This window comes from Aethina tumida, chromosome 2 (assembly GCF_024364675.1).
Source record: "Aethina tumida isolate Nest 87 chromosome 2, icAetTumi1.1, whole genome shotgun sequence".
In the NCBI taxonomy this organism is placed as follows: Eukaryota; Metazoa; Arthropoda; class Insecta; order Coleoptera; family Nitidulidae; genus Aethina; species Aethina tumida.
In genome coordinates, this window is record NC_065436.1 from 1502936 (window position 1) to 1527988 (window position 25053).

At 34.1% G+C, this 25053-nt stretch overlaps 5 protein-coding genes across 7 annotated transcripts in view; 1 reads left to right on the forward strand and 4 right to left on the reverse strand.

Annotated features, from left to right (window-relative positions):
- Positions 1-342: 342 nt before the first annotated feature.
- LOC109601896 (SIN3-HDAC complex-associated factor) lies at positions 343-11880 on the reverse strand. Of its 2 annotated transcripts, none has more exons than XM_049963464.1 (5): positions 11753-11880; positions 5960-6073; positions 5440-5593; positions 4233-4621; positions 343-2934 (listed from the first exon to the last, which is right to left on the reverse strand). In XM_049963464.1, exons 2-5 carry the CDS (start codon positions 6031-6033, stop codon positions 2616-2618), a joined length of 936 nt encoding a protein of 311 aa, XP_049819421.1. In that variant the 5' UTR covers positions 6034-6073; positions 11753-11880; the 3' UTR covers positions 343-2615. The 2 variants fall into 2 exon arrangements, with proteins under 2 accessions (XP_049819421.1, XP_019873752.1); XM_020018193.2 differs by lacking the exon at positions 11753-11880 and adding an exon at positions 11492-11683.
- A 399-nt stretch (positions 11881-12279) lies between these two features.
- Positions 12280-15508, forward strand: LOC109601880 (S1 RNA-binding domain-containing protein 1). The gene is made up of 8 exons (XM_020018176.2): positions 12280-12493; positions 12545-12931; positions 12981-13216; positions 13281-13612; positions 13662-13935; positions 13992-14191; positions 14252-14441; positions 14718-15508. Exons 1-8 carry the CDS (start codon positions 12464-12466, stop codon positions 15412-15414), a joined length of 2346 nt encoding a protein of 781 aa, XP_019873735.2. The 5' UTR covers positions 12280-12463; the 3' UTR covers positions 15415-15508.
- A 270-nt stretch (positions 15509-15778) lies between these two features.
- LOC109601884 (ras-related protein Rab-21) lies at positions 15779-16784 on the reverse strand. Its single transcript, XM_020018179.2, has 3 exons — positions 16580-16784; positions 16242-16528; positions 15779-16184 (listed from the first exon to the last, which is right to left on the reverse strand). Exons 1-3 carry the CDS (start codon positions 16712-16714, stop codon positions 15962-15964), a joined length of 645 nt encoding a protein of 214 aa, XP_019873738.1. The 5' UTR covers positions 16715-16784; the 3' UTR covers positions 15779-15961.
- Positions 16785-16977: 193 nt separating this feature from the next.
- Positions 16978-19865, reverse strand: LOC109601885 (cilia- and flagella-associated protein 58). Its single transcript, XM_020018180.2, has 13 exons — positions 19776-19865; positions 19471-19552; positions 19367-19418; positions 19240-19317; positions 18958-19186; positions 18638-18904; positions 18467-18585; positions 18289-18412; positions 17912-18234; positions 17644-17856; positions 17483-17592; positions 17329-17431; positions 16978-17267 (listed from the first exon to the last, which is right to left on the reverse strand). Exons 2-13 carry the CDS (start codon positions 19542-19544, stop codon positions 17199-17201), a joined length of 1761 nt encoding a protein of 586 aa, XP_019873739.1. The 5' UTR covers positions 19545-19552; positions 19776-19865; the 3' UTR covers positions 16978-17198.
- A 736-nt stretch (positions 19866-20601) lies between these two features.
- The window catches only part of LOC109601886 (LIM/homeobox protein Awh), a 35256-nt gene continuing 30804 nt past the window's right edge, over positions 20602-25053 (reverse strand). Inside the window, exons 3-6 of one of the 2 annotated variants that reach the window (XM_020018184.2) lie at positions 21519-21733; positions 21221-21460; positions 21057-21161; positions 20602-20999 (exon numbers count right to left, since the gene is read on the reverse strand). In XM_020018184.2, the coding sequence (XP_019873743.1) occupies positions 20938-20999; positions 21057-21161; positions 21221-21460; positions 21519-21733 (622 nt within the window). In that variant the 3' untranslated portion in view covers positions 20602-20937. Of the gene's footprint in view, positions 21000-21056; positions 21162-21220; positions 21461-21518; positions 21737-25053 lie in introns of both variants that reach the window. The other variant, XM_020018181.2, reaches the window with a different exon arrangement.

The window sequence follows — 25053 nt, forward strand, 5'->3', positions numbered from 1 at the left end:
AATAAGTTTGTTGCGTATTTTATTTTATCAAATATCAACATATTCTCTTGTGTACTTAAAGAAAATATACAATGGCAATACAAATTATATTAATTTTATTATAAACAATTACGACGATAACATGAGTAACATTATTTTTTAATAATTGGCGTTATTTAACATGAGCAAATTGAAAAAATCAGTTTTCTGTTACGATTCTCTTTCATATTTTGCTTGTTATTGTTGTTATTAATTTAGTTATTATTATTGAATATATCTGGGACATGTTTAGAAAATGATTAAGGGACCGACCATCTCAAGAACAACTTTGACGCGACGTTGGGAGGGCATAAAAGGTTAAAATATATGTAAAATTTTATTGATAAATACGTTGTACATAAATCAACGGGTCACAATAGCATATAAAACACTGAATTACAATAAAAATGTACAATTTAGATAATATAAAGGTAATTAATTAAAGTTTTCATTTAAATAATTATACAATATAATCAAACACAACAGACATTTTAGGTCGTCGGATAAAAAGTCGACTTTAAAAGTCCGGAAACTTTGTTTCCACATCTCCCTTTTATAAAATCTAAATTATCCTAGAGTTAACCGCAAACATCTGTGATTCAAATAACAATTGCTGTCATTTATTGCATTTAGTAACAATTTGGCTTTTACAAGTTTCATCCAATTTTATATATTTAATTTTTTTATAGAAAAACTCCCTTCAATTTACTACACATACACATTGGCTAGCTATAATTATTTTTTACAAAACTCTGATGTTACCTCGAATATTATCAAAAATAGTCTTTACCCTCATTCCATTATAAAATGTATAAAAGCCCAGGGCTAAACAAACCGGGGACTAAATTTTGGTAAGTGGAAGATTCGTCCTTTGGCTCTACGGCCAAACTTACAACCAAACGCGAGCCAGCCAAATTGATTTACCATCTAAATTTTAAATAAATATAACTATTTCTACAATCTATCATACATAATTATAATATCTAAATTTAAGCATATATTATATAATACTTTATTAAATTAAATTGTGAAATTAAGAATGTATGCGTTTCACAACTAAATCTGAGATCCACTTCGCGTATCCAAACTACGGCAACAACCATCCACATTATTCCCGAACACTAGGGATGGTTGTTACTGCGTGGGGGGATACAACCAATATTCACAATAAATACAATCAATAAACCTTTTTAAGTCTGTAAAATATAATGTACAATTAATGGCAGTTTGTCACAAAATTACTATTTAATTTTTTTTGTTTTATACAACAGAGATTCGACCAACCGATGGGGACGCAACCCCCCCCAGAAACACACCAAGCGGTGGCGTCCGAAACGGTCGAAAAAAAAATGCATTTAAAATTAAGGAAACTCGAAACTGATTACGACTAGACTTGCAGTCTCTCGGCATGTCTTAAAAAAACAAATATATTAGTCATCTATAATATAAAAATTATCTGTAAAATATAAACTATGTAACATGGATATAGAATTACTAGTAGTAGTTAATGCACGGAAGTGTAAGCACTTAAAAAATATTGCTGCCATGGAACGAAATTAATTAAATTACTGGCGAAAATGTACAAATGTATTTAAGGTTTTCATTTTTTACAAAAATTCTTAATATAATTTGTGTCATCAAAGAGGAACACTAGATTTACAGGTTGGTTTTGGCAGTAAGTCAAGACACCACAATCATGATATGGATCTGATTTTATAATCTATATTGCTTGATTTGTTAGAATTTCATTTTTTTTATTTTGATATTCGAGTATTTACGTCAAAGCAAAGCAAATCAGATAATATAATTAATCGATTTTTTCCATCAAAAACAAAAACTATCACAAAAACAATATGACTAGTCTGAGATGCTTTAGTTTAACTGATTGCAACACATTCAAGTCTTATTTGTTAAATTTAAATATAATCATCAGCATTTTTTAATGGTGTCAATATATTGAATTATTTGGACCCCAATTTAATTTTGTTTTAAAATTTTGAACGCAGAAATCTATCCCATATTCCTTAACTGGACAGTGAAGCTGCGTGTCGTATTCGCAGGCTGAATTTCTAAGTGATTTTTAATCACCTTTCACTGGAACGACTCCTCTTGTGTTAACTTTCAAAGTACATTCAAGTTTTTGTCTATTAAAGGGGTATTTATAAAACTAGGTTTGGTTTTATAAGTACCCCATACAGACAGAGCTTGTAATGTATGTTCAAAGTTTATAGGGCAAAACGAGTGGTTTTGTTGAAAACAGCCCGCAAATCAAAGACGCCAGCTTCCAATGAAATATCGAACAATTTCAATATACAATAATTATTTGTACTGTCGGCAAGAGCGCGATTTATGCGTTTCTTGCAGTAATTACATCAATAAACACAATTCACAATTGAGTATTCAAACTAAAATAAATCACCTAATAAAATTCAAAACCGTTTTCATGCAAGAAATGCATAAACCATCCACAAACATAACAAATGTGTTCATATATATATAAATATATATAATACGTACGTATATCAATCAATAAATTATAAACAACCTAAATCTTAAAGAATAGAAGCAGAAAAGTCGATGGGCGGAGCGTATACGTATTAATTATCGCCGACACCTATACAACTACTGCTCCCGGTCGTTTCGGCCGTCTTTTTGTACGCGTGCTGCTCCGGCAGATTCTGGTTGCTCGACTCGTCGTAACCGGAATCCGAACTGCTGTCGCTGTACGTCTTGGACGAGGGCGACGCCCCGCTGTCGACCGGCGTGGCGGCGGACGTGGCGGCCGCCTGGACCGGCGCGGCCGGCTGCAGACGCTTGCACATCTCGATGCGGGCGGTGCACGGCTTCAGCAGTCTCGGGTCCACTATTATCTCGTTGTTGCGACCGCGGTAGATGGTACCGCAACAGATGGTCTCTCTGAAATGAAATGAATGCGGTGAGTTGGAGTTTGACTCTATTTCCAAAAGGTTTCCAAACTAATTCTTTATACAACTGGTATTTAATTTGTAGTTCCTTTATTTGATTTCTTTAGATTATTTAAGGTACTGAGGAACATCTTAAAATTGTATTGATCTTGTTTTCGGCATCTTTTAGACTATTATTTTTGAGATTTTTAGTTCTGTAGTGTCCTGAAAAGAAACCTGAAAGTCTATAAATTATTTAAATATTTTTTCTCAATATTCTCTAAGGTGTACGTATTTTTAAAAACATATTAGAATCCAGATTTCTAAAGATTAAAACTTTGGATTCTTGAAATTTTATACACTCAAAATTATTCAAGTCTCCAAATAATTTAGACATCTCAATTTCTTTAACCTGTTTAGACATATAGTCTCCTCTCTATGGTGTATATATTTTTTTAAAAATAAACTTATATGTAATTTCTTTAACCTGAAAGTCTTCTTAACAAATTAAACACTTCTATGTAAATATTATAGAAATTATTAAATGTACCCTTAAAATTTATGAAGAAAAGATATTTTTGCATAATAATTTGGCAGTTTCTGTCCATTTCTTTCACTTTTTCATAAGTTTTTCTTGTTAGAAATGCTGTTATACTGTAAGTATTTAAATAATTTTAATATATCTGAACAAATTAAACACTTCTTTGTAAATATTATAGGAATTATTAAATATACCCTTCAAATTTATGAGGAAAAGATGTTTTTGTATTATAATTTGGGAGTTTCTGTCCATTTCTTTCACTTTTTCATAAGTTTTTCTTGTTAGAAATGCTGTTATTCTGCAAGTATTTAAATAATTTCAATATATCTGAACAAATTAAACACCTCTTTGTAAATATAATAGGAATTATTAAATGTACCCTTAAAATTTATGAGGAAAAGATGTTTTTGAATTATAATTTAGCAGTTTCTGCCCATTTCTTTCACTTTTTCATTAGTTTTTCTCGTTATAAATGCCGTTATACTATAAATATTTAAATAATTTCAATATATCTGAACAAATTAAACACCTGAAAGTCTTGATCCCCGAACCTATTGTTTGAAGAAGTCTCTAGATTGCTCAAAGTCTTCAGTTTCTTTAGGCAATAGATACCGTTGAAATTCATTCAACACAACAGTCTTTAAATTACTGAGATTCTTTAAATTCCTAAGTTACTGAAATAGTTATTAAAGAGATTATCAAGTTTTTGTTGGACTCTTGAGAGTCTGAGACTTTTCCCCCCCTAAAGTATTAAAGAAACAAGCACAAACCTCTTCCAATAATCGTGATCGATGAAGTCGCCGACGCGCTTGGCGCCCGCCCGCCTCACGGGATGCCTGAAGCGCCTGTTCAGCCGCCGCCTCTTCACCGCGACCAGCTCGACCTCGCAGTCGCTGCCGCCCGGACTCGCCGAGCAGCTGGAGCGGCCGCTCCTCGCGCTGCCCATGTTCGCCTCCGCTATCTCCATGTCCATGTCGTCGCTGTTGTCCGACTTGTCGGACAGCGTGGGGCTGTACTCACGCACGTACCGACGTTCCTTCTTCTTTTTCTTGAGCAGCGGCTGGTCGGCGGCCGACTTGTCGTTCTTCTTCGTGCCGTTGTTCTTGCTCTTGAACTTGGTCATGCTCTTCATGCCGGGGCCGGCTCGCGCGTCTACAACCTGTTCGAAATCCATTTCTATTAGTTTATCGGGATATTGGTCGGACATTGTTGATCGTCACACAGTGATCTTCAACTGTTTTCATAGCCAACTTGATTAGGGGATTTTACAAGAACTTTTTAGAATCTTTTGGTATTAAAGGTTGGCAGCACTCATTGATGTCTTGAGAGTAAACAAAAATATTGAAATTCAGTAAGTATTTAAATTTAAAATAATAAAAATCTTGTTTTACTTTAAATATTTAAATAACTTTAATATATCTGAACAAATTAAACACTTATTTGTAAATACTATCAAAATTATTAAACATAACCTTAAAATTTATGGGTAAAAGATGGTTTGTATTATAATTCAACAGTTTCAGTCCATTTATTTAACTTTATCATTAGTTTTTCTTGTTAGAAATGCTGTTATACTGTAAGTATTTAAATGATTTTAATACATCTAAACATATTAATTAACTATATAATATTGAAACAATTAATTTAGTAGAAATTATCAGGAAATTTTTATATTATATACTTTTTACAATACTAATCATTATCTTATTCATACTAATCTTGAATTAAGCAAACACAACTAGTGTATATTTACGTTATTTCGGTAAAAAACATATTTCAACATTTCTCACCAATAATACCATTCGAATATTATCAATATTTGTGTGTTAAATAAAATATTCTAAACGTGCTGGGAACGATATGCTTATTGTCAATATTTATGCTGCCCCAACTAAAGTAAATGATCAAATATACACGAGATATTAGACTAAAATGTTGTTAATACAACAACGATTTTATTCAATATTATAAACTTACGTGCTGCCAATTTCTGTCCGACCCAGCCGGAAGTTTCTTCCATCGTTTGACCAGCAAGACACAAGCATTGCAAATCTCGCCCTGGCGTGGAGACGACAGTTTGAAACACTCCAGGAAGTCATCCTCGTATTTCTTGCTGTCCGTAAATCTCGAACTAAAAATGAACAGGAATAAGTCATTAAATTAATCTCATAGTTATTACTGAAATTCTATTGGAAATATTATAAATAACTTAATGAACAGTTTTGACGTCTGATTTCCTGTTAATTTACAATGAAATCTTATTGGAATGCAATATATTAACATTTAGAATAATTATAAAAAGCTTATCCTATTTACTTTCAATTTCCTGCCAATTAAAGAGGCAAAAACAATTTCTTGTTAGAAATTAGTTGATTATTAAAACCACCTCACACATATTAATAATTACAATTGCTCAAATTGCTTTAAAAATTGTTGTTGTCAACAATAATGACAAGACACGTGCGTGAACTAATAATTGTTAAATTGTCATGTGTACCTGCTGGATTTGGCTTTGCATATGCAACACCCGGTCGACGACCGATACACTTTGGGCCTGTGAAATGAGAACATGATGGGTGACGTGGGTGGGTAAACCTAGCGAAAACAAAACCTGGAACAGAACAAACAAAAAATTAGTTATCGATGAACAACACAAGACGAAAATTAATTCTAAGAATCAACTGTTTTTCTGGGCGTTGGTCCAAACACGGTCTTTTCTTTGTTTGATCAATTTATTTCATTGTTTTTTGACTTTTTTAATTACGTGTTGATGAAGGTTTCACATTTAATTTAATTACAGAACTCAGAATTATTATTTTTATATTATTCAGTGTATCATTAATTCAAAAATATTTAAAGTATTTAAATAACTTTAACGCATCAACAAATTAGACATTTCTTTGTAAATATTGTTGAAATTATTAAATGTACCCTTAAAATTTATGAGGAAAAGACGTTTTGTATTATAATTTAACAGTTTCTGTCCATTTCTTTCACTTTTTCATAAGTTTTTCTTGTTATAAATGCTGTTATACTGAAAGTATTTAAACAATTTCAATATATATGAACAAATTAAACACTTCTTTGTAAATATTATAGGAATTATTAAATATACCCTTAAAATTTATGAGGAAAAGATGTTTTTGAATTATAATTTAGCAGTTTCTGTCAATTTCTTTCACTTTTTCATTAGTTTTTCTTGTTATAAATGCTGTTATACTGCAAGTATTTAAATAATTTCAATATATCTGAACAAATTAAATACTTCTTTGTAAATATTATAGAAATTATTAAATATACCCTTAAAATTTATAAGGAAAAGATGTTTTTGAATTATAATTTAGCAGTTTCTGTCCATTTCTTTCACTTTTTCATTAGTTTTTCTTGTTAGAAATGCTGTTATACAGCAGTTATTTAAATAATTTTAATATATCTGATCTAATTAAACACTTCTTTGTAAATATTATAAGAATTATTAAATATACCCTTAAAATTTATGAGGGAAAGATGTTTTTGTATTATAATTTAGCAGTTTCTGCCCATTTCTTTCACTTTTTCATAAGTTTTTCTTGTTAGACATGATGTTATACTACAAGTACTTAAATAATTTTAATACATATGAACAAATTGATGTTTTTGGGGGTGAAATTATTAAATGAATGATAATGTTTGCCTCATTTCTTTGATTATATTAGTTTTATTTGATCAATTTCATTTAAAACCAGTTCTTCTCCATTTCCCACGACAATTTAATAATAAATAAACGTGCAAGTTTCCTAAACCAGAACCTAATCCAACATTAGAACCAGTTTAAAATCCACCCCCGTTCCATCGTCGGCGACATTCCGCAGGAGCCATTAGTCCCGCCGTTCTGCGCATTTTGCGCGCGTGCAACAAGTGTGCACCACGCTCGAAATACCAAAAAATCATCGGAAAAGGACGCCGAGAATGGAAATAAAAAAAAAAGGAGGCGCGCGCTCGCGCCACATTTCGCAAGATCCCAAGAGCGGAGAGCGCGACCGGTCCGCGTTCTATTTATAAAACCCGGTGTCAATGAAAGTACGAAACGCCGCGTTTATTTATAAACCATCTTGTTTTCTTGCGGCGGCCGCTCTGGAGGTTCGACAGGCCGCAACAACGGTCGCAGTAGGTTTGTTGGGGGATACAAAATTTTCGTCCTATTAATAGTTGTACGTTATAAATTAATTACTATATTTTTTTTAATAAAAGACAACCATCAAGGTTGCTACGTAACATAAATTGTGTGTGTCTGTGTGTGTGTGTGTGTGTGTGCAATTGCGAAACAAATATAGGTTGTTGTTGTCACCTTCGATGCAACGGTAGGAATGCAATAACAAAAACAGTGTTTATCAATTTTGAACGACACACAAATTTATCTGGCACACTGTACTAAAAATAAATCCATGGATAAAATCAACAATTTGTGCTCTAATACACAAAATAAAGAAGACACAAACATTAACTTAGAAGTATTACAAAGATTTTAATGGGTTTTTAATATTAAAGTTCATGGCATTAATAATCAGAGATGGCTAAGAGTTCAGAGAAACTGGCCAAGTAGTACCTACGAAAAAAAATTATCTGAGTTCGAAAAACTTAAAAGAAAATCAATAAATGGATAATTCGAATGTCAAAAAACAATACAATCTTATCGTCAAGTAAATTATTATAAAATATATATAAATATTATAGATATTATTAAGTATACCCTTAAAATTTATGAGGAAAAAATATGTTTGTATTAAATTAAACACTTCTTTGTAAATATTACACCAATTATTAAATGTACCCTTAAAAATAATGAGTAAAAGATGTTTTTATATTATAATTTAGCAGTTTCTGTCCATTTCTTTCACTTTTACATTAGTTTTTCTTGTTAGAAATGCTGTTATACTGCAAATATTTAAATAATTTCAATATATCTGAACAAATTAAACAGTTCTTTGTAAATATTATAGAAATTATTAAATGTACCCTTAAAATTTATGAGGAAAAGATGTTTTTGTAATATAATTTAGCAGTTTCTGTCCATTTCTTTCAATTTTTCATTAGTTTTTCTTGTTAGAAATGCTGTTATACTGCAAATATTTAAATAATTTCAATATATCTGAACAAATTAAACAGTTCTTTGTAAATATTATAGAAATTATTAAATGTACCCTTAAAATTTATGAATAAAAGATGTTTTTGTATTATAATTTAGCAGTTTCTGTTCATTTCTTTCAATTTTTCATTAGTTTTTCTTGTTAGAAATGCTGTTATACTGCAAGTATTTAAATAATTTTAATATATCTGAACAAATTAAACACAAATCCAAATTTGTGACTGATTAAAAGACCAAAGCATTGGTGTTTTGTCCTGCCCGTCCCAAATTCGACATAAAAATTTATCAAATTTAAATGAACACATTACAGCAATTCAAGCTGTTTGGAGGAAAATAGATTTTATATTTTATAGAATAAAAACATGGTAGTTTAGGAAATACTCCATAAAACAACAATAGTAAATTAATATTTAATGGTTCACATTAAATAAACGAGTTATTTTCTATATTTAACTACTCATAATTATTGAAGACTCACATTTAAGGACACATAAAATGTTTTAAAATATTTTGTCCACATTTAAAATAAAATGTAGCTAAAAAACAATTAAAAATACCTATTTCGCAGACAAATATGTGCCATCACAAGCTTCAATTTTCAATAATATGACTCTTTGGCACCATTTCAAATAAAAACATGTTCGAATACCCAATAAAATTGTACCAAATCTTTAATTATTTAAAGTGCCAGTGAAGTTAATTGTCCAATCAATGCATGAAGTGAAAGAATCTCAGCTAGAGCCCGTAAAGAATCAACAGTTGCATCAATCAGTTCGTAAAGCACGTGACTCGATGCACGTCTTCCATGGCCGAATTGAAAGTTCCAGAATTTCCCTTCCACCGTCCCGTCCCCGAAATGCAGGCAACGTTTCAACACACAAATTTTATCGGCACAACACGTAAACACAACAAAAGATAGAGCTACCACAACACCAACTAACAAATACGTCAACTAAAGCAGTATTTATCTAAATAATCTTAGCAGAACAATTTATTTTGAATTCTTAAGGATAATAAAAAATAAATAAAATCGACTTAAGATTTCTTTTTCTTAATAAAATTGTTTTTTCAATTAAATAAATGGTTTCTAATGTGTCAGACTTAGTCTTAAAGGGCTGAAGGGCTTTCCTAAAAAATGACCTCTTCTTTGATCTAAGAATGACACTTTCAGATTAAAATTGAGATGACTTTAATGTCTAATTAATAATTAATAAAAAATATTAAATATAATATATATTTTATGGATTTTTTCCTCTCAAACTCTAAGAATGCAGTATTTCATTATTAAACAACGTTTTATGGACTTCCTCTTCTCAGTTTTTAAAATTTAAGTTAATAAAGAACATTTTATTACAAAAATTTTAATTTCAGTAGGTGTAAGATGTCTCAGACCCCTTTTTTCCAAAAAATAACTGGCTATTTTCCTTTCAAAGTAAGAAAACAGTAGAAATAAACAAAAATGTATGTGTCCTTCACCCCTATTATGTTTCCCACATATTTTATTACCATTATAATCATTTAATTTATAAGTGTTTGTAGAATTTCTCATTAGAATCGCATTAGAGATTTAATTAATGAATTTTTGTTTAGATAATTGAGATTTGCTGACAATGTTATCAGGTCGATTGCATTTGTTGTTCGATTGTTTAAAATTTATTAGAAAATAACGATAATTTAATGGATTTACCTGGAAAACGATTAACAACATTATATTATATTATATTATATTATCCTATTGGTTTTGTGACACTGAGATTCAAAATGCCGGACATAATTTTTAAGCAACAGTTTGAAACTCCATGGCAATCTGGTTTGTTCAAGGAAATGTTGTAAAGAGTGCACTCAATTTATTGGTCATTAGATTTATAAGGAAATTAGTTAAATTTTAATAAAAACAATGTAAATAAATGAGTCCTTTTGACACATTAAAATTTAAATGGGTGGCGACATCTACTAAAAAATTAAAGGACTTCGCAAAATATAAAAATCAGGACTAACTATGAGTAACTATGAACTATTTAAGTAGGACAAATGTAACAATAAAAACAAAGACCCAACCACCGCCATCACCACAAAGGAGACTGAGCCCAAAAGGGGAACCTAACCGTAAACGTCGCACATTCAAAACCGACCGTGACTTGTCGCATTTAAAGAATCCCCGACCCAAAAAATCGGGCACCCGAAAACCTCAAGTACGCGACATTGCAAGCGTGCACGCGGGGGCAACAGCCTCCGGGCCACCTCGCATCTGGCGCGATCGATTGCCCGCCAGCCGCCATCACGGACCCACCGACCGACACACATGCACACGCACACGCACCACCACCCCAAAAATCAACCCCCCCAACGGACGCCGGGGACGTGAACCCGACGCCTCCGACGGGACTAACTGTGTCAAGTGCACATCGACCTTTCATTGACTGGACGAACGGGAAAAAGCCGCTTTTAAGTCGAAAGAAAATGGGTTTTCTTGGGACGTCTGGTGATTGTTTCTTGAGCCACAACAGGCGGCCAAGTTCACGGGAGGGCGAGATAACCGACGCTTATCGCAGTTGTCCGGCGACAAAGCACAATTTTGCCTCGGATCTACGTGTAAACAACCCTTTTTACATACATTTAATTGGACTCCGACTGTTGGGTCGCCAAGTAAATTGACAATAATCACCAAATTATGCCACCACTTAAAGTTGTTATCAATGAACCAAATGCACCCTTCTAAACTAGTTGTTGGACGTGGGAAAATCGAATTGGGGCACAAAACACACGTGCATAACAGAGAAAGTTTTGGTGTACGTGCCAAACGTCGGGTGAAAATGAAACATGGCACTTTCCTAACCGCCGTCCCCAACCAACCACTCTACAACCCAAAACTCACTGAAACATCGCCAGCAACTCGCAACCTACCCTTTTAATCGGCCACCGAACCCGTAACCAAAGCTGTGACCCGATTACGCCGCTTAAATACGGCGAATGCAACGCTTGGCGATAAAAGCGACGGGACGCCAAAGAAATCGGGCCGATTTTAAATGAACGGAACGATAATCGCGAGTGACAATCACGCACAAACCTCCCTCGCACACAAACGCCACACTTACAACGCGAATCAACACTAAAATCGGCGTATTTTAATGGAAATCCGGCAAATAAAATTGTTAATGTACTCACCAATATAACACAGATGACGGCTGGAAACACTTATGCGGTAGTGCGCAACCGTTTGCGCAGCCGAAAGTTTTGTTCAGTGTTTTTTAAAAATATATCGCTGTTTCGGGTTAATTTACGCCGATTTAACGGGCACAATTCGTTGTTTTATTAATAATTACACTCCACAACAATGATAACGGTGGAGACTTCTTTAATATCAAACTAAAAGTGCGTCCTACCTATGTTTTGACTAACCGAGTCACATCCCACTGCATTCAAATATTTCCCGCCGTTTGTGTTAAAAATCGATTTTTTGGCCGTGTTTGCCCTATTTACTTTTGAAACCTGTCGTTTTAATGTTAAGCAAGTTGTTGAAGGCTTATTTTAACCGCTTCAGTAATTGTGGGAGCTGAATTTAGTTGTTTTGCGAGGGAAACAGCCACCTGTCACGCCCACAAAATCCCCCAGGAACAGCTGATTTTTAATAAATAAAATTATTTGCAACACGGAATAAACCTCCAAACTGCCAAAATTTCAAAAACAACATCATAATGACACTTCCTAGGCAAAAAATAATTATGTAGTACAATTAAGTTAGTTTTACAGTTCTAATTAGTACTTTTATATTATAATAAACATTTGCCTTAGTGTTTTCCGTTTAGGTTGCATCCTTGCACAGTTTGCCAGCCTGCCATTTTAAAAATTCGCCAGACCTTATTTATAAACAAAAACATGAACAAAAACACCCCCAGCAAAGCGAAGGTAAAAACAATAAATCACAAACTAGAACAGCCTTTAATGATAGCGTTACAGAAAAGGAAAACTACCAGTGAAGATGAGCCCAGCACCTCCAAAAAAGTCAAAAAACTGGAAGAAGACTCGTCGGAAGTGGAGCCTGAATGGAGAGATTATGAGTTGTTGGCTGAGCAGAAGCAGTTGGACTTCATTATTTCAGAAAACATTATAAAGTTGTTCTCTAAAGGCAACACCATTCCATTTATTGCACGGTACAGAAGGTCAGACACTGGTAACATGGACCCGGAGGATTTGAGGGATGTCAAAGAGTGTTATGAGGAGATTTGTGACTTGAAAAGTAAAATCAACACTGTGGTTCAAACTGTCAACAAAATGGGGCAATTAAATCCTAAATTGAGGAAGTCTATTGTCTCAGTTCGATCAGCTGAGGAACTTGAACTAATTGTCAGTATATAAAAAATTAAATAACATTTCTTTAACTTAATGTTTTTAGTATGCACCATTTAAACCTGAAGGTAGGAAGACATTGGCAGAGAGAGCAAAAAAGTTAGGCCTGGAGGAAGTAGCTATGAAATTATTAAACAATACAGGCCCAGTCAATTTAAATAGTTTTGTTGATAAAAACGTTAAAGAATTAAGTAAACTACAAGACGTTGAACAAGGTGTAATACATATTATAGCATCCGTTATATCTTCTGACACAGACCTATTGTCATATTTAAGGAATTTGTAAGTAATTTTTAACTTTTAATAGAAAATCTATTAGTTAATGATTAAATTTTGTCCAATTTAGACGAACTGAAGTGAATTTCTTGATGGAAACCAAAAAATCCCATGCGAAAGTCGACGTAAAGTCCACAAAACCGGCCAAACCAGTAAAGGAATTCAAATTCGAATTGTATTTCAACTTCAAATCGCCCACAAAGTTTCTAAAACCCCATCAAATCTTGGCTATAAACCGGGGTGAAAGTCTGAAGGTTTTAAGCGTGAAGATCGTGGTGCCGGACTTCCTCCACAACAAGTTCTCCAACTTCTGCATCGGCAAGTGGATGAATGTCGGCCCGTTCGATGGGAACAGAAAGCGACTCATTATGGAGGCCATTCAAGATTGCTACACAAGATTAAGTGGGTATAAAACTCAAACTTGTACAACTTTTACATGTTTCCGTTTCAGTCCAGCCGTTGATAATCAGGGAGGTGCGTGCGGAGCTGAAGCAGAAAGCCTGCAAGGCTTCCTGTGAGGTCTTCGCCAAGAATCTCAAGCATCTATTACTGGCGCCGCCGTTAAAGGGCAAACCTATCCTGGGCATTGATCCAGGGTTCAGTAATGGTTGTAAGGTGGCCATGGTAACTAAGACTGGCGTACTGTTGGACCACGTTGTCATCTACCCCCACACCAAGAAGGTCAAGTGGGAAACAGTTATTAAAGACCTGCTGCTGAAGCACAAGTAATAATTTAAACATATTACATTAACCTGAAGAATAAACAGGTTTTTCGTTGTAGTTGTGAACTGATTGCCCTGGGGAACGGCACAGCTTGTCGGGAGACCGAAACTTGGCTGTCCCGACACATACAGAACGGTGTCTTTAGGCCTCTGGATGTTAAATACACGATCGTAGACGAGAACGGCGTCTCCATTTATTCCTGCAGTCCGGAAGCCAAAAAAGAGTTCCCTGACGTCGACCCCAACATAATTAGTGCCAGTAAATGCTTACAGTTACTGGCTAAACGACCCAGCTCATTACTTTTAATTTATTTTTCAGTTTCACTCGCACGTAGACTACAGGAACCGCTGGCCGAGTTGGTGAAGGTTGAGCCGCAACATTTGGGCGTCGGGATGTACCAGCACGACCTGAAGAAGAAGCAGCTGGACGAGGCGCTCGATGAAGTTGTGTCCGAGTGTGTCAGCTTCGTCGGCGTCGACTTGAACACCGCCTCAGAGTGTTTACTACGGTAATTTTGTTGCAGTAAAATTATATTCTACACAAGATATTTTTAACATAAAATATTGAGTGTTGAATCTATATATTTGAAATTTTTAGATTCTTCTCAGATTTTTCTGTAGGTGTTGATCTCTAATCTAATAAACGGTAAGAAATAAAGATAACATGACACACCAAGTTTACACTTTTCTAATTGGAGTGATATTTTAAATTGAATAAAGCCACACTTATCTAAACTCAAAATACACCAATAAAAACACTTTTAATTGTAATTTTTTATTAACAGTCGAATCGCCGGACTCACCGAGAAGCGTGCCAGCCAAATAATCAAATACAGGGAAGAAAATGGACAATTTAAAACCCGCAAGCAACTGACCAAGGTGAAGGGAATCGGCGTCAAAATCTTCGAACAATGCGCCGGATTTTTAAGGGTGGGACCAACAAACAAAGACGAAGCTGTAGATTTTTATAAAGACACAGACACCACAAAACTAGACTGCACCTACATCCACCCGGAATCGTACGGTACCACCAAAAAACTGCTACAGAAACTAAAATTAAAATTAAAAGACGTTGGCGACGAAGACTTTATTGATAAAATTAAAAGACAGGCGGACGTAATGGACAAAAGTAAAATGTGCTCGGAGCTGGGCTGTGGGGAGGCGACGCTGAATTTAATTTTGGACGCGTTGTCGAAACCCCTCAACTACGATCTACGAACGGAGGTCTCCAAGGAGCCGCTGTTCAAGAAGGGTCTGACCAGCATCAACGACATAGGGCCGGGCACCGAAATGACGGGTAGGGCCACGAACGTCACACATTTCGGCGTGTTCGTGGACATCGGCGTCGGCACCAGTGGGCTGATACACTGCAGCAAGACGCACGGACTCGACCTACAAATCGGCGACAGGGTTGAAGTTAAAGTTGTCTCTGTCGACGTCGAGAAGGGTCGAATCCAATTGGAGGCTGTTAAGAAGCTTTAAATTTCAATTCTATTTTTTCTTGTTACTCGTTTCTTGTGTTTTTGAAATTTTGTTACATATTTATTACAATAAAATGATGATTTGAGTTGCAAAATCGTTTATTTTTGTTAAGGATAAGGAACTAAACTAACTAAAAGTACCTTAATTAATAAAAATGCCTACAAGAGGCTAATTTTGTTAGTGTGTATAAATTTATTAAAACAAAAATCATAGTACTACAACAAATTATTGTATTAATAAAATTATTTCGCAAATTTAGACTTGTTCAAAAAGGCGATTGATTAATTAATTACATTAATATTATTTACAATAATATAATATTAAAAATTACTTCCGTAAACGGGCCACAAAGAAAACAACAATATAAAATCCAATAGTGTATAACTTTATATGTATATCATCAATAATATATCACATACAACAACATAATCAGTATGAAAATAAAATCATTCAACTGAGTCATTGTTACTGCTTGATCTAGCAAAATTATTACTTATAAAACAATAATAAAAAGGCTGATTATTTACAGGGATAAAACGTGGTAAAATTAACTTCCACAACAACTTTTGCTTGCTGGCGACGCCACTTCATCATCAACAATGATGACGTTGCGACGTTGGGAGTTCTGCCTGCTTAACGGCGACGTTTGATGTTCTTTCTCCTCACTGACCTCCAACATTTTATTTGTTAAAGCCATAAACATCTCTTCCACCCCAGTGTTCTGTTTCGCTGATGTTTGACAGTGTATTGCCCCCACTTTATTTGCATATCTAAAACAATTTATCAGTAATTAATACATATTAATGAAGGAAATAAGTTGTACGCACTCCTCTGCATCTTGTAAGATTACATTCCTGTCCTTTTCCAGATCAATTTTGTTGCCGGCAATAACAAGGCTCACATCCTTGCCCAACATTTTCCTGAGCTCCTTCACCCAACTCTTAACTTTCTGAAACGAATCCTGGTCGGTGATGTCGTACACTAAAATGGCACCGTTCGACGACCTATAATAAATGGGGCCCAGTGCGTGGAACTGCTCCTGACCGGCCGTGTCCCAAATCGCCAGATTTATACGTTTGCCATCGATATTAAGTTTCTTGTTTAAAAATGCGGCCTAAAACACTCACGTTTAGAGTCGAATTGGATGTTTGTTTATGATTTGTACCTGGACAGTGCTGATGTGATTGTTGTTGAACTTGTCCTCGACGTAGCGCAGGACGAGGCTGGTTTTACCGACGCATCCCTCGCCCAGCAGAACGACTTTGTAGTTTTTCACGGCGCCGTTGGCCGGCGATGCCATTTTATGTGTTTACTAGTACGAAAACAAAACCGGATAAAAATGCATTTTTATAATCAGCTGTTTCTGGGGAATTTTGTGGGCGTGACAGGTGGCGGCAACATTGGCAAAATGTTACTAGATTTATTCGTAAATAAACAAAACGTCAAATTACCAGGAAAATATGTTTTACAATGATTTAAACATATTTTACATGTTGTAATTTGCTGAAAACAAATTGTATAGTACAGGAAAACACCCAGGTAACTTTTTTAATAAATAAAAAATGCGTTTAACTAAATTTTTATTTACATTATGTATTTCAACTTAATATACTCGAAGAATTTCATCCAATTCACTTCAATTTCAATTAATTTGTTTATATAAATAGAATAAACAGACTCACAAGGTTAAACCAAATATTCTAACCTTTTATGATATCACTTCTGTAAGCCATGGTGTTAATAAAATAATAGTTTCACTTCAATAATCTTTACAATAGAACAAATTACTCTATAAACTTCTGCCTTTCCATAATTCCAGTTAAGACAGATTGGATTATGTCACCTTTTATCTTCTGAAAGTTATAAAACAATTATCATTAACAAATGTTTATTATGGTATAATAAAGAACTTACATCCATTTTAGCTAAATTTTGCATGACCTGCTTGTGGAATTGAACAAAAAAACTTAAAGACTTTGCGCTGTACTCCTCGACGTCACGTCGTAAATTTTCGTTCCTAAAAATGTTCATTATGTTTGGAAATTATGTTAGTTTGAATTTTACTTACATAGTCTTCAATTCTCTGATATTATTCTCAAGATCTTCAAAGTTCTCCTCTTGTAACTCTTGAATCTGCTGGTTGATTACAATCATTTTCGTCTCCAGCTCATTCTTCCTCTGAAAATAATAAAAATAATGTGTTGTACTTCACATTAGTTTTACCCTCACTTTTTCTGCAGTTTCTTCAACTTGTTGCAACTTTTGTTTGCCATCATGGACCAATTTTTCCAATACTTTAGTTTGTTCATTCTTTTCAGCAATTTGGGACTTAAGCTTCTCAACAGTGATAGTTTCAGTCTCTTTAAGCTTGTGCATTTTGGTGATTTGCGTCTCGTAGCTTTCCTTCAAGACTTTAGCCTTTTTTAGGATGTCTTCAATTTCCTACAAATCCAATACTTTAATAAATCCCATGGAAGTTAACATTAAATTTAGTTACTTGAATGAAATCCTCATTGCATAAGTCCTTTTCCCTGAGCAAGCACGTTTTAATGTCTGGACACTCCACAGTTAGTTTGATCAAGCTGTTGTTCCACTTGTGCACCATTTTCTCCATGTCCCTCAAATACTCGGTCAATTTAAAGTTGTATTCGTCTTTGACCTTCTTCATCACCTCCATCTTTTCCATTTTCAGGCCATTGCTGAACTTCAAACTCTCGATTTGCTGCTGCAGCTCGCGCTTCTCCTTGTACGTGCACGGCTGGTGCTTCATCACCTCATGCAGCTGGTCTATGTCGGCTCTGCATTGTTGTATTTGCTCAACTGCAAATTATTGACTTAATATTAAGTATCTCGTTGATTTTACCGGGTGTTTACGTTGTTTGGCCTTTTTCTGGTTCAGTTTGTTCAGCGTTTCTTCCATTGCCTGCTCTCTGGTGGCGTCTTCGGCATAAAACTGGGACACTTGTTCACGAAGTGTTGAGGTTTTTAATTCCATTTTCTAAATAATATGGGTTATAATTTAATTATTTGTTGAGTAAGTTGTGGACAATACCTGACAGTGGTCCTTTTTCTTCATGAACAAACTTTCCTGTGACTTAAGCTTCTCCTCCATTCTCTGCAACTCATCTTTGATGGTATTGTGGGTGTTCAGATCTAAGTTGATGGCGGCAGCTAAAATCACGACGTAATTATTTGTGAATATTAAGTTGTTTCGTATTATTACCAACTTCCTCCCTGTATTGCTGGTCCAGCCTCTCCTGGTTCCTGTCCAGTTCATCATTGGTTCCATCCCCTTCCTCTGAGTAATTGTTGTTGAAGTTGCTATGGGAGGCTATTAAATACTTCAATGAGGCCTGAGTGACGGCCACTTTTTTCTTGTCCTCTGGTGACAAATGTTTTGTGGGTCTTCCTTGGGAGTTCAACACGTTCACCAACTTTATCAGCCATGACATCATCGAAACGACTTGTGGGAACGCGTGCATTGTGTTGACTGAAATTGTCTCAAATATAAAATCAATATTAAACCATGAGCACAAAACTGACCTGCTTTGATTGTGTTGTTGGAAATTTGTCCGGGGAAGTTGAGCATTTTGAGTTGGAGTGGGATCACTTCCTTGTAATTGTCCATGGCGATTTTACGTCTTGGTAAGACTATTTGAAACAACACAGACATAATGTGTACAAAAGCACTCGTTGTCATTGGCTTCAGGTTGTTTACATTTACTATTTGGGAATCAAACAGCTCTGCATTGTCTTCAATGAATTCAATTACCTGCCACATTAATAAATTATAAAACACTGTTGCAAATAAACATATTTTTTTACCTTTGCATGTTGTTCATTAACCCAACGTTTGTCATTGGTTAATCTGGAAACTGAAGGTGGCTTTTGGGCAGAAGACAACTAGAAATAATAAATTAATAAAAGAACTATTGTTTTGTTGCTTTATTACCTTTCTTGTTGCTGAAAGGCGTGAAGAAATTGGGGTATCACGAACACTAAGTCTGAAAACACAATAAATGTGAATGATAAGCTGTCAGTAATGGTATTCATTACCTGTTGCCTGAAGAGGAGCGCCCAAAGGTGTGTCGGGGTTGGGGCAAAAGACTGAAGCTCTTTGCTCTGTTCATTTTTGATGCTAAAAAAGTTATATCATCTAATAAAATTTGGTTTTAAAATGAAATGTACAGTTTGTAACGTTTTTCATTAGGAATGAACAAAAAGCAAACACTTTGACTTCTTTGTTATCTTTTGTATTGGTTACAATAATTGATTTCAAAATAATCCAATTTGTTGAATGTTTGTGTAAGTATATAATTATTCCACAGTACCTATCCGACTGATTTGAACGTTCTACTTACTTATTTTGGGCTGACCAAAGGCAAAATTTGTAAAGTAACCAAAACGGATTCTTTTTATTTCAGAATGTTCTAAAAACGGTTAACTACATAAACACACATGACATGAGAGCCAAACAATTTTTGAATCTATTGCCAACTTCAGTTACTATAACAGCACCAACCTTCTTAATACATAATGAAATAGTGGTTGCATATGTTATTTGTGCAACAATGAATTTTGTACATTTTTATTAATTAATTTAAATTATTTTATAATCTAAAATATTATATAAGGTGCAATTAATTTTTTTAAAATTTTTATAGTAATATTTTTTTGTTTTTGTATAATTCTCTAAAAATTATACTAATTTAATCTAAAATTACGAAATTATTTAATATTTATAAGTGATTTTAAATGTGTAATATATGAATGTAATATATATTTATTAAATTGATAAAAAAATACAGTAAATGGTTTTTATTTATTCTTTATTATCAAATTAAAAGTACCTTATCATACCTACTTTATTTTGTAATTGATTGGAATCACATTAAATTTTAAATATAAATATTTCAGAAGCAGCTAATTAAAATTAATCAAAAGTAACTTTTTTCTAAATTGTACAAAGAATATAAACGCTTAATAATTTTAAAAAATATTGAGTAATGTAGAAAATAAGGCGATACAAATAGGGGAACCCCCAGAATCTGTACACAGTATCCTTATGGAAAGAGTTTATTACATTGAATTGAAATTTTTTTCTATTCTATTTTCTTCAGGAGAAAATTGAAGGTGCTCAACTACTTTAGAAACACCTTGTATTAAGGGTATACAAATAAAAGCAAATAAGTTTATTAAAATTGTATTACACTTACAACAGTACAATAATCAACTTTGAGTATAACATGTAGCGAATAATATTAATATTTTCTTTTAGCTAGTGTAACGAAATAAATAGGACTAACAATATATAGTAATACTAAGTACAGTACAATTAAAAAATCACGAATTAAATTGGAATACACATCCAACAATTGTTTTATTTTATATCCGTTTTCTTAGGTGCAGACTGGGCTACGCTAAATCCATTTCACTCAACTAGATGACTTCGTTTTTTATAGAGAATCGTTCTCTTCATTTTTACGGATGAGCAGTACGACGAAAAAAAATGTACGGGGAAGTCTACACTTCGTTCTGCATGCAGTGCAGGGTTGACTCTTGAGACAATTCGTCCAAACTGGAATCTGTAAATGAAGTTATACATTAATTAAACGCTTAAAAACATTTTTAACGTTCCTTACCAGGTTGTGAAAATATTGACGATCCTTTGTTGTTGTTTTGCTGGAAGGAGTAGCTCAAGTGCAGGTTAATGTGCCTTCCGAAGGAGTCGTCCCGGCCATTATGTACTAAAAGCAATAACAATATTGTAATATTGCGCATAGGGTACAATTAAATAAATGCTTACGTGGCGTTTTGACTTTTCCCGTGTGCATGTGCTTTTTCTGTCTTGCCCTCGAGTTCTGGAACCAAACTTGGGTCACCCGTTTACTCAATCCGGTGATCTGGGCGATCCTCTCCAAATCCTGACCGTCCGGATTCGAGTCCAACTGAAAATTCGCCTGCAACACCTGCAGCTGCTCCTCCGTGAACGTGGTGCGGACACGTTTCGCCTTGTTCTTGTGGTAGCCTTCCGCATCACAACCGTCTGTGAATCGAAACATATTATTAGTCGATTAATTTTTGGGTTAAGACTGATGGCTTACCGTCCGAGGAAGTCGTGCCGCCGTCGAGGGTCTCGAGATAGTGGGCCTTGCACAGCACCCGGTCCTCGTGGAGGGCGAACTCCTCGCCGGTGGAGAGTTGCCGGTGGCAGGCGGCGCACGAGAAGCACGCCAGATGATAGACGTGGTCTCTGGCCTTCCGCACCCAATCGCTGGACGAGATGCCGCGGGCGCACACCGAACACTTGGCTCCGAAACTTCTGGAACGAACGGGATTACATGAAACAACAACTCCACACGTTCGAGGAACTAATTCTAAGCAAAGAATTGAGGAAGCAACGCCACAATGTTAGAAAGCAACCATTAATTGGAACGTTGATTTTTTGTCTGTCACTTTTAAATGAAACAAATGTGTGAGTCGATTGGAAGGAAATTGGAACGAACTCTGACACACAAACGAAGCAACAATTTATCATTACCATTTAAACCAACCAAGATAAAAAAAACGTCTAAAAACCATCAGAGTCATGCACTCGGAAAATAATTAATTGATTAGATATTGATGTCAAACGATATTATTCCCATCTGAACATCGTGAATGGACGACCGATCATGGCTTTCATGTGCGCACCAACGGATCGAATGAATCCCCGATTGTTCTTATGAATAAATAGAGGAAAATATTTTCTACGCGGAGGTCCGTCGCCGATTCGGCCAGTCATCGTTCGGAACGGAGTGAGATCCGCTTCACGATATCATTGTTTCGGAGGTAAATACACGTGATTCGTCGAGGATTTGTTCGGTGATTGAATGTGAGACGGAACGAAATTGCGGGGTCATGCTTTTGCCAATGCGGCCGTTAGAAATTCAACTACGAATATATAAATTAATCTTTCCTAAAGATAATTCTTTGAAATAAATATCATGTACAATTTATAGTATAGAATTTAAGTATAATTTCAGTGAAAATGTCCTGATATACAATGAGAACTTTAAATTATAAGGTTTGATGAAGAAATATATGATATTAGAGAGAATAAAGGTAATATTATTAGTCCTGTAATTGTTGGTAAGTATATTATACGAAAAGAACTTAAGTACAAGAATAATTTTAGTCAAGTAGTGTCAATATACATTAAATAATAAAAATGAACTTTAAATTAGAAGCTTAGAAGTAAAATACCCTGATATTAGAGAGAACAAAGGATACAAATCTAGATGGATTTCCATTAAGAGAATATATAATTTGTAGTAAAGAGTTCAAGAATAAATTCTGTGAAAATGTAAAAATATACAATGGGATCTTTAAATTATAAATAAGATTTATAATATATAATATTATTGGTTCCTGTAATTGTTGATAAATATATTATAAGAAAAGAACTTAAGTACAAGAATAATTTCAGCCAAGTACTGCCAATATACACTAAATAAGAACCATGATTGAATTCACTAAATGGGAACTTTAAATTATAAGCTTTAGAAGAACAATAACCTGATATTAGAGAGAATAAAAATTACAAACCTACATAGATTTCTAATAAGAGAATATATAATTTATAGAATAATTTCAGTGAAAATGTGTCAATATATATTGGGATCTTTAAATTATAAGGTTTTGATGAAGAAATATATAATATAAGAGAGAATGAAGGTAATATTATCGAATATTATTGGTTCCTGTAATTGTTGGCAAATATATTATAGGAAAAGAACTTAAGAAGAAGAATAATTTCAGTCAAGTAATGCCAATACACATTAAATAAGAACCACGATTGAACTTACCAAATGGGAACTTTAAGTTATAAGCTTTAAAAGTAAAATAACCTGATATTAGAGAGAATAAAGATTACAAACCTACATAGATTTCTAATTAGAGAATATATAATTTATAGAATAATTTCAGTGAAAATGTGCCAATGTATAATGGGATCTTTAAATTATAAGGTTTTGATGAAGAAATATGTGGTATTAGAGAGAATAAAGGTAACGTTATCGAATATTATTGGTTCCTGTAATTGTTGGCAAATATATTATAAGAAAAGAACTTAAGAACAAGAACAATTTCAGTCAAATAATGCCAATATACATTAAATAAGATCCACGATTGAACTTACCAAATGGGAACTTTAAATTATAAGCTTTAGAAGTAAAATAACCTAATATTAGAGAGAATAAAGATTACAAACCTGTGTAGATTTCTAATAAGAGAATATATAATTTATAGAATAATTTCAGTGAAAATGTGCCAATGTATAATGGGATCTTTAAATTATAAGGTTTTGATGAAGAAATATGTGGTATTAAAGAGAATAATGGTAACGTTATCGAATATTATTGGTTCCTGTAATTGTTGGCAAATATATTATAAGAAAAGAACTTAAGAACAAGAATAATTTCAGTCAAGTAATGCCAATATACATCAAATAAGAACCACGATTGAACTTACCAAATGGGAACTTTAAATCATAAGCTTTAGAAGTACAATAACCTGATAATTACAAACCTACATAGATTTATAATAAGAGAATATATAATTTATAGAATAATTTCAGTAAAAAAGTGCCAATATACATAAGTTTTAGAAGTAAAAACTCACGATATTGAAGAGAATGAAGGTGACCGTATAGTAATCTGAAGAAGAATGTTTTTATAGTGCATTTTTCCTTTAGATTTACAATAAAAGGATATAAGACAGTTTATAAAATAGTTTTTCTTAAAAGGGAACTTTAAATTACAAGATAGGGGGTAAAAAAGATGATATTAAAGAGAATAAAGAAGACAATGCTAAATAGTGGCAGTTGTAAATAGTGCTAAATAGTTTGTAGGCAAAGAAACAAATAAGAAAAAAAAAAAGCTCCGTGTAACAAGCTGAAACTGGAATCGAATTTGAAATGTTAATCGGTTCGAATTCAGGGAGCCGAACGGTGGGCGACCATCCAGCGTCCTCCACCATGTAAAATGTTAATGAAACAATTATCAAATTGCGGTAGTCGGTCTCAACGGCGCGCCGTTGGACATGGTTTATGGTCGCGCGTCCGCCAAAGACACGCACTTAAAACCCACCAAATTGAAGTTCGGTGTCCGACCTGCGGGTTCGCGTGTGTCCCGAATAAAAATCGTCCCGTCCCTTTACTTGAATTAGGGGAATTAGAACACTCATTAAAAGATACACGGCACGATTGTCAGCCACCTGATGCGTAGGTCTCCATTCATGAATATTCAGATTGATTCTCGTCTTCTTTGCTTTTATTCCTTAACCCATTCGGTTTCCACGAGATTCTGCACGTCCTTTAGTGCTTTTGTTGGCTTTTTCCTGTGGAGAGGTGTTTCGACACATGAAATTCAACGATTTATTTACGTTTGAAGGTGTTGAAATGATAATAAACAATCAACGGTCGATATTCCTTTCACTTTTGTCAGTGGATAATCTAATCGTGACCATCACTGTCAGATAATGATTATGTTGGGCAAGTACCAATGTTTTATAGCCTTTTAAAACGAAGAAACTAAATAAATAAACCAACAGAGTCCAAAAACAATGAAGGAAAAGCAACATATGTTGGCCCAGCATCCA